Raw genomic sequence first — 10,197 nt, forward strand, 5'->3', positions numbered from 1 at the left:
TATCGCAAGTTTGTTAAGACTTATGGGAGAATAGCAGCACCTCTAACAACATTATTGAAGAAAGATGCATTTTCATGGACTCCAGAAGAAGCAAAGGCCTTTGAACATCTTAAAGAGGCAATGTGCCAAGCACCGGTCTTAGCTACACCGGACTTCACAAAAACCTTTATTGTGGAATGTGATGCTTCAGGAAATGGAATTGGTGCTGTTTTAATGCAAAAATGAAAGACCCATTACTTTTGAAAGTCATCCAATCAAGGGAAAATTTTTACACAAAGCTATTTATGAGAAGGAAATGTTGGCAATACTCCATGCACTTAAGAAATGGCGACCCTACCTAATGGGAAGACACTTCAAGGTAAAAACGGATCATGATAGCCTTAAATACTTTTTAGAACAAAGATTATCCTCTTAAGAGCAACAAACATGGGTCAAAAAGATGTTGGGTTATGACTTTGAAATCATCTACAAAAAAGGGAAGCAAAATGTGGTGGTAGATGCACTCTCAAGAAAGGATGAGGATGTGGAAGCATTGTTGTGCGCCATTTCTATTATCCAACCAGATTGGATAAATGAAGCAAGGGAGGAATGGAAGAATGACGAAGAAGTGTGGGCACTTATTTGAAAGTTACAACAAGATTCTAGTACATCTGATACATTTAGCTGGAAAAATGATTTGTTATGGTACAAAGATCGCTTATACCTCTGTAAGAATTCCCAGCTAAAACAAAAGATTCTTATGGAATTGCACACTTCTCCCTTAGGAGGGCACTCAGGATTTTTAAAAACTTACCACAGGGTTAAGAAGGATTTTTTTGGGATGGCCTTAAATCAGATATTCAAAAGTTTGCGGCGGAATGTTTTGTTTGCCAACAAAATAAAGTTGAAACAATTAAGACACCGGGTCTATTACAACCTTTATCCATTCCAAGCCAACGTTGGGAGGAGGTTTCAATGTATTTTATCACAATTTTACCCAAGTCTGAGGGAAAGAGTGTCATCATGGTGGTAGTTGACAGACTTACTAAGTATGCACACTTTTGTGCATTATCACATCCATTTAAAGCTAGTACAATTTCTACTGCATTTATGGAAACAATTCAAAAGCTACATGGAAACCCAAAGATTATTGTAAGTGACAGAGATCCCATTTTCACTGGAAATTTTTGGACAAAATTATTTTCTTGTCTTGGTACTCAATTAGCTCATAGCTCATCTTATCATCCTCAATCTGATGGGAAAACTGAGATAGTAAACAAATGTTTGGAAGGATATCTTCGTTGCTTTGTATCTGATAAACAGACATAATGGGTCAAATGGTTGCCTCTGGCTGAATGGTGGCATAACACTTCCTTCCATACAGCAACAAAAATGACCCCATTTATGGCACTTTATGGATATAAGCCACCATCCATCACATCATATTTAAGAGAAAATTCTAAGGTTCAAGCAGTGGAACATCACATTGAACATCAACAACAAGTCCTCCAACTCTTAAAGGATAACCTCATGTTGGCACAGAATAGAATGAAACAACAGGCAGATCAACATCGTAGTGAAAAAAGTTTTGATGTAGGTGATTGGGTATTCCTACGGCTACAACCATATAAGCAAATGTCCCTCAAGCAAGCTAAGAAGGATAAAAAATTATCACCAAAGTATTATGGTCCGTACAAGGTGTTGCAAAAGATTGGTACTATGGAATACAAATTGGAGCTTCCTGCAGCTTCTCGATTGCACCCAGTCCTCCATGTTTCATGTTTAAAGAAGGTTATAGGCGACAAGCTCCCAGTTCAAACAATATTGCTAGAACTTGACGAGGAAGGAAAAATTATATTGGAACTGGAAGCAGTCACAGAAACAAGAACTCGACAGCTATGAAATCGATCAATTTCGAAGTATCTCATCAAGTGGAAGAACTTATCCGCTGAAGATTCCACATGGGAGGATGAGTATTTTATACAGAAGCATCTAGAACTACTCAAGCATTGAGACAACACTTTTTTGAAGGAGAGGGGCATGTTGGGTCCGTATAATACTAGTGATTACCCCATTACTATTGTAGTTGTATCCCTTATTAATATTGTTGTCCCCCTATTGTCCCCATATTGTTATCACTGTGCCCCATAGAATCCCTCTATTGTTATTTTTGTGGCTTTATATTATTACTGTTAGGTCGGTTGGGTTATATTGTGACTCCTTAGACTCCTATATATAGAAAGGAGGTTTTGTCATTTGAATCGTACAAGAATTGTTCATTTATGTAATGTAAAGGGGGTTGCCCACTCGAAGAGGCTGAATTCTAAGGCGTTGATCTATCTTTTCTATCTTTTTCTTGAGTTGGTTTCATAACAGAGAGCTTGGGTAGGTAACTACCTCACTTGTAATTGCCCAACTACCTGAGGTGAGATTTCTCTAGCATCATTCCCATTCGTAATTCACGTAAAATATTATGCATGCTAACATAAGATCCAAACATAATTTAATATACATATGTGTCCATATATAGTTTCAGCCTTCTTTACACATAACAAAAAAAACAACATTCTTCTACTGCACTAAATAGTAAATTAATATTTAGGAAGGTTACTAGGGGTCATGACATTGGTATTACATTTTCTTTGATTTTAATTAATGTATATGACATATTTTTTATAACTTTTATTTTAAATTGTATCTTTTTCAAATATTTTTTTATTAAAAATACATAATTATCAATTTGTAAACTTTATTTTAAACTTTATTTTATCTATTTTTTAAATTCAAGAAATATTAATATAAAATAATATGGAAGAAATATTATAATCACCCTAGGTCCATCTTAAAGCCAACTCTATCAAGTGCGGAGAGGGATTAGAGTAATCAAATCTCTTGAGGTCCAAATCTTTCCTCAAATTTCCATTTCGAGATATCTGAACTCAAAAAGATTTTTGTACCTAAAGAGATTTGATCCTCTCGACACTTGATAAATCCATATTTAAGATGGATCTAGGTTGGTTTAAATTACCTAAAATATTGTAATTTTGTTTTACATTTAAATTATTCTTCATTAGTTTTCCTCTTTTCTTCTAATGGATTATAATTTACAAATTTGAATAGTTGCGTAGGGTAGATGTGTAGGTGTAATCCATATTTAAGATGGATCTAGGTTTGTTTAAATTACCTAAATATTGTAACTTTGTTTTACATTTAAATTATTCTTCATTAGTTTTCCTCTTTTCTTATAATGGATTATAATTTACAAATTTGAATAGTTGCGTAGGGTAGGGTAGATGTGTAGGTGTAATGTAAGTATGTAAACAATTTTAAATATCTCAATTAAAAAATAACAAAAAGTTAAAAGTGATATGTGAAATGAGTGTAAACATTTAAATGTTGGCTCGATTAATAATAAAAAGTTAAAAAGTAACAAACAAAATGTTAAAAGTAATAAATAAAAAGTTAAAAGTAATATAAACCCTAGTGTATGTCAAATGAGTGTAAATATTCAAATGTTGGCTCAATTAATAATAAAATGTTAAAATAATAAAAATAATAAAATTCAATTTTTTATATTTTGATTTTGTTATTAACTTGTGAATAGGCCTTGAACACCTTTACGACTTACAGATCGCGGAAGCTCTCTGAACTAGGGTTTGAAGGTTACAGATTCAACTACAGCCAAAGTACTTATTCTGGAGCAGAACAGAGCCAGAGCGGCAGAGCTTCGCAGAAGGGGGCAAACTCTGACCTGACAGATGGAAAACGCGGGGTCCATGGGGACCCCATCATACAAACAGATAATGATGAACAAGGAGAAGACAACACAGGATGGGGTGCAGATATTAGGGTATGAGAAGTCAGGTCAGGAGAATCTAACCAGCAAGGGGAAGAGAAATAATGAGGGTAAAAATACCAAGAAACAGAAAGAAAATGTTGAAAGCAAAAGCACAGAGGACAGAGATAGCACGAATCCTTCCCAAGCATAGATTTCACAAGGAAACAAGTCGGAAAAGGAACAAGCAACGGTAGAGAAGGAGGATCTAAAACAAGACAAGGAAGAACAGGGAGGAACAATGTCAACAACCACTGGAAAAAAAATCCAGGGTCCGTGCAAGCCCAAAGCCACAGAAACCCTAAGGGTAATGATTTCTGACCCGGAACTTCAAGCGTACCGTGACCACATGGTTGAACATGCAGTGATCTGCAGGTTCATGGGGTTTTGGCCAACAGAGCGAGCATTGTGCATATGGATAAAGCAACAATGGAAACCCAAAGGAGATATAAGGCTACACTTAGGAGCCAAGGGTTTCTTTACAGTAGTTTTCTCCAATCTAGAAGACAAGGATCGAGTATTTGATGGAGGGTCGTATTTCTTTGCTTCAGCAGGTCTTTACATGAGGCCATGGAAACCCAACTTCGTACCGGAAAAGGAAACCTTCAAACAAGTACCAGTATGGATTCACCTTTTCTCTCTTCCGATTGACTATTGGGCACATGCAGCACTGGAACAAATAGGTAACAAGTTAGGAACCTTCATCGAGGCCTCAAAAGTGACGTTACAAAAAAGATATACCTCTTGTGCTAGAATCTGTGTAGAGATGGATGTTTCGAGAGCATTACATGAGGGCCTATGGTTGGAATACAGAGATGAAGTATATTTCCAAGCCATAGACTATGAGAAAATACCATTCCACTGCAGAAAATGTCATGAGCATGGACATTTGATTAGAGAATGCCCATAGAACAAAATGGCAGGGGAAAACAAGGAAAACAAAGGAGATAAGAGCAAAGAAGCCTTCACACGACCGAATGCCAAACAGAAAGCAAATAAAAAAAGATAGACTAAAGCAAGCACTTCAAATGGAAACACAAGCAATGCATTTGAGGTATTAGAAATAGAAACGGAGTCAAAGGACAACAACAAAGAGCAAGAAGCAATGAAAGTAAGCAGACCCACAACAACACCAGAAATGAAAGAATCGGTGGCAAAACTTTCAAATATTACCCCTCAGGTTCAAGGAACAATGGAGGGGGCAGAAGAAGATTCAGAGATGTTTACCAATGAAATTGGGCTCGAAGATATGGAATTAAGCGACATGCTAGAGAAAGAAGGTATGGATCTACCAAATATGGTAGAAGACTGGAAAAAGAAAGGAATGGAACACATATCGGAAGAGGAGGTAAACATAATCAATGACATATTCATAGCAAGGAAATAGGGAGAACTAGAGCTGCAAAGAAAGTTATTGGGAACAACAAAAGGGCTAGGGGTGAGAATGCAGGGATCGCATGAAACCTCCAACAACTCCAAGCACCAGAAAAAAGAGGAAGAAGGACTAACAATGAAGCATTACAAGAACTGGGACAGATGCTCTTAAATTCAGGTAAGATGAAAGCCCTTGAGGCGTTCTCACTAACCTCCTAGACTTTGTTTAAAATGAAAGTTCTTTCATGGAATGCTAGAGGGCTAAATAGCAAAAAAAAAAACAACGTTTGTTAAAGAAGAAGGTCCAAAAGGAACAACCAGACATAGTGTTTGTGCAAGAAACTAAATGTTCAAGCAACACGATGGTCAATATCAGCAAAAAACTGGGTAAAAGAATGGAATATTTAGAAACTGTAAGTAATGGATGGGAGGGAGGCATGGCCATTATGTGGAATCCACAGGTCATCCAGCTCATTTCCTCTAAAGCTGCCAAATCTTACATATCAATAGAAGTCCAAATAGTAGGGAATGAGGAAAGATATATTTGCACCAATGTCTATGGCCCTTAGAAACTAGAGGCCAAACTTCTACTACTAAGAACTCTATCCAACTTAAAGCTAAGGCATCCTCAAGCTAAAGCATTCTTTGGAGGTGATTTCAATATGATCACCTCGCTCACAGAAAAGAGAGGAGGTATTAGAATGCTCAACAAGGACTCCGAAGCTTTCATAGACTTCATTAGATCGGCCAAACTAGTAGATGTCTTCCCCAAGAGCGGCGCTTTCACGTGGAACAACAAAAGGGGGGGTGAAAGGCAAATAGCCTCTCGTCTGGATAGATTTTTAGTAACAGAATCTATTCTCTTGGAAGGGATCACTGTAGAATCAGACATTCTTCCCAGTGGAGGGTCGGACCATTGGCCCATTACAATGACTGCGGCAATCCAAGGCACACCCAGAAATAAACCTTTCAGATTTGAAAAGTTCTGGCTCATACATCCCGAGTTCATTCAGAAAATTGAGAAATGGTGGAAAGAACCGTTAGGCATAAGGGGAACCAAAATGTATCTTCTATAGGCTAAGCTTAAACACATCAAAGCCAGAATCAAAGTCTGGAATCATGAAGTCTTTGGCAATATATTTAAGGAAAAAAAGAAACTGGAGGAGAAAATGGAACAAATTCACGAGGGATGGATCCAAGGTAACATAGACCAAGAGACTATGAACAGAGAACAAAAGCTAATGCAGGATCGGCAGTTACGTTGCCAACAGGAGGAAATGCTTTGGAAGCAAAAGTCCCGAATTCAATGGCTTAAGGAAGGCGAACATAACACTAAATTTTTTCATAGATCTGCCATTGACCACAGAGGGGCTAACAATATTCTAAGCCTTAAAGATGATCAGGGAACCTCTGTTCAGCCTCATCAAGAAATCTCAAGCCTTCTTATAACCCACTTCAACTGGATTTCTCAGGAAACGGAGATCGACAGAGAGGAGGCCATTGAGGAACTTCTAACTTCCATCCCCAACCTCATCACGGAGGAGAAATAGCTTTAAACCGAGAAATCACCTTGGAAGAAGTGGAAGAGGTCGTAAAAGATATGCCAAATGGTAAAGCACCTGGGCCAGATGGATTTACCATCGACTTTTACAAAGCTTGTTGGGAGATAGTCAAGATAGAGGTTTGGGAAGCAGTGGAGGACTCCCAGCGCTCCTCTTCAATCCTCAAATCCCTCAACTCTACATTCCTTGCCCTTATTCCAAAGGAGGAGGAGGCTAACACTCCATCGAAGTTTCATCCAATTGCACTATGCAATGTCTTGTACAAGATTATTTCTAAAGTCATTGCCAATCGAATGAAACCAATTCTTCCAGGTATTATTTCGGAAGAGCAATCAGGCTATGTAGAGGGGAGACAGATTTTGGACAATATCTTACTAGCACAAGAGATGATTCACACTCTTCAAACGCAGAAGAAAGCATGAATGATGATGCAGTTAGACCTATCAAAGGCCTATGATAAGGTAAACTGGCACTATTTAAAGGCTATTTTAGAAGCCTTCGATTTTACTAAACAATGGATAATCTGGATTCTAGCCTTGGTCAAATCTACAAGATTCTCAATACTGGTTAATGGAGCCCCAATAGCCCAGTTCACTCCTTCGCGAGGTCTGAGGCAAGGGAAAACCTTATCCCCCTTCCTTTTTGTGATTTTAATGGAAGGTTTAAGTAGACTAATCAAGAGAGCAAAAGAGGAAGGAATCATTGAAGGACTCCAACCCTTGGCCACTAGCCCTGCAACAACACATCAATAGTTTGTAGATGACACAATGCTGCATGGCACACCCTCGGTCAAAGAAGCTATGGGATACAGAAGTATTCTCAATCACTTCAGCAAAGCCTCAGGTATGGAGCTCAATCTAACAAAATCCTCTATTTTCTTTTTCAATACGCACCTAGCTGTACAGAAACATATCTCAACCATCCTAGGTTTCAAAAGATGTAGCCTCCCCTTAAGATACCTCAACATACCGCTGACTGAGAAGCCCTGGTAGAAATTGCAATGGGAACAAAATTTAGTCAACCTAGAAAAAATATGTCATCATTGGACACATAGAACCCTTAACATGGCAGGTCGACTTGTCCTCGCCAAAGCTGTTCTCCAAGCCATTCCGCATTACATGCTTTCCATCCTCTGGGCTCCTAAATGGGCTCTTCAGAAAATGAGGGTTATCTAAAGGGATTTTCTATGCTACGGTAATTCAGGGAAACAAAAATGGTCTCTAATGGAATGAGATAAGCTTTGCAAACCCAAACATCTAGGAGGGCTAAATTTGCAGGACCCATTCACAGTTAACCGTGCCTGTGGAGAAAAATTATGGTGGAGGTGGCTGAAGGAACCCAAATTACCATGGGCCAAACATTGGAAAGAGAAGTATGCTCACAATCACACACTGCATAATTTAATCTGAATGCAAGAAACCACAGAGGGCTATCCAATTTGGAACCTGGCGAGAACTAACCGGCATATAATTCAGGAGCAGAGTTTTTGGGAAATTTGAGACGGAAAGACCGTCCTTTTTTGGGAAGATGCATGGCAAAAACTCCCTAAGATGGAAAGCCCTGAATTCTCAGATATCCAAAGAAGAAACCAGGAGCTAGGGAGAACAACAGTTAACCATTACTGGAAACTTAATGAAAATGACCAAGCATGGAGAATGTGGATATTCAATGAGACAAAACCTTTGGAAGAAGAAAACAACAGTTTAAGGGTGCTGAGAACAGAGCTGGCCAAAAGAAGGATAAGGAGAACAGGGGAAACTGACCAATTACGTTGGGGTAAGCTTGAGAGGGGCAACTTCATACTCAAAGAAGCTAGAATCTATATAGAAGGAACTGAGCATGAAGAAAAAGTCAATTGGCACAACAAAGTGTGGGACGCTCAACTATGGCCGAAGATTAAAATTTTCCTCTGGCTCCTGATGCACCACAGAATGCTTACATGGGAGAACCTTAGGAAAAAAGGGTTTATAGGCCCATCTCATTGCCCCATGTGTGGAATTGAGGAGGAAACCATGAATCACCTCCTCAATACTTGCGAATGGGCAGACAACCTCTGGAACTGGATGGAAACCATTCTTAAGAGAACGGATAGGGTAAGGAATTCAATTTAGGAAACCATAGAGAATTGGAGAGGTAATTTCTCCAATACCCAAATGGTGAATTCAATTTGGAAACTTATCCCAGGGTTTATAGCATGGACGATTTGGAAAGAGAGAAACAGGCGAGTTTTCCAAAATGAAACCCGAAGCATAAACTTTACAAAAGATACAATTCTGCAAAACATTAAACAAACAATTCTCTCCAAAGGGAAAGTAGAACAGGACAAGAACATCTCAATCTCGGACTTACAAATTCTGAAAGCATTTGATATTGATATGGGAACCATCATGTTTTCATCAAATCAGCGACAACAACAAAGTACCAACGTGAATACCTGGATTCCTCCTCCTACAGGCTTCCTCAAACTCAACTTTGACGGGGCCTCTAGAGGAAATCCGGGGCTTGCAGGCATTGGTGGTGTTCTTAGAGACAACAAAGGAGAAATTCAACATATATACAGTCAATCGATGGGTGAAGGGACTAATAATGAAATGGAATTTGCAGCGCTAGAGCAAGGATTGAGAATTCTTAGGCGACTGAAAGCTGGAGCCACTGTGGTGGAAGGGGACTCTCAACTGGCGATTACGGCAGCAAGAAGAATGTATACAGGAACCAAACCGAGTAAAGTCATGAAACATTGGAGGCTTGCCAAGGTTACAAAACTCATCGCAGATCACCTATCATGCCTGGATGGGATAATCCTTCATGCAGTGAGAAGAAAGGCGAATGTAGTGGCAGATCATTTGGCCAACTACGGAATCGATAATCCCTCAGCCTACCTGGACACATGTTGGCATGAGGTCACATGCACCGAACTTCGGAACAGGTGCACACTTCTATCGAGGCAAGACATAAGTTAACGGAAGAAGTGGCGCAGGGGTACGAAGGATTTCCCCTTAACAGGTGAATGAAGACAACCAATCGGAGAGATAGAAGGAGTAATGGGCGGCAGACCTAGGAAGTACAAAAGAAGAAGTGGGAATTAATACACAAGGACAAAGTGCTAGAACCAAGAAGCACATCCAACAAAAAATATGAGCTACACCGGCAGAAAATCACAAAGGAAGACACTTGGCACTCCACAAATTGGCTCAAGCATGGCAGAGTTAATAATAAGGATTCGTATCATGAACAAGAATGTGGGAATTGGAGCAGTAGTTATTATGGCAAGATATGCGCTTATCCGACGACGAAGTGGAAAGCCTCAGGCCAATCAAGGTTCCCATCTACTATAACTAAGGCCTCCCACAAGGAGTGCGACACTCTGCTTTCCCACGGCATGCAACATAGCAACAGTTGTGTTTTTAGTAGTCTCAGAGTTTCTGTGCTCCGCAATAGCAGTATGGC

The 10,197-nt window shown here is 39.2% G+C and overlaps 1 protein-coding gene across 1 annotated transcript; it reads left to right on the top strand.

The window, feature by feature from the left end:
- Window positions 1-8,903: 8,903 nt before the first annotated feature.
- LOC149151481 (uncharacterized) lies at window positions 8,904-9,710 on the top strand. The gene has a single exon (XM_089443168.1). It carries the CDS (start codon window positions 8,904-8,906, stop codon window positions 9,708-9,710), a length of 807 nt encoding a protein of 268 aa, XP_089299294.1.
- Window positions 9,711-10,197: the final 487 nt, after the last annotated feature.

This window comes from Pinus tabuliformis, chromosome 9 (assembly GCF_031772625.1).
Source record: "Pinus tabuliformis cultivar Carrire ecotype Pingquan chromosome 9, CPIR1, whole genome shotgun sequence".
In the NCBI taxonomy this organism is placed as follows: Eukaryota; Viridiplantae; Streptophyta; class Pinopsida; order Pinales; family Pinaceae; genus Pinus; species Pinus tabuliformis.

Excerpts from the sequence above, each read along its gene's own strand:
- LOC149151481 (XM_089443168.1), top strand. The coding sequence starts at position 8,904 with ATGGTGAATTCAATTTGGAAACTTATCCCAGGGTTTATAGCATGGACG.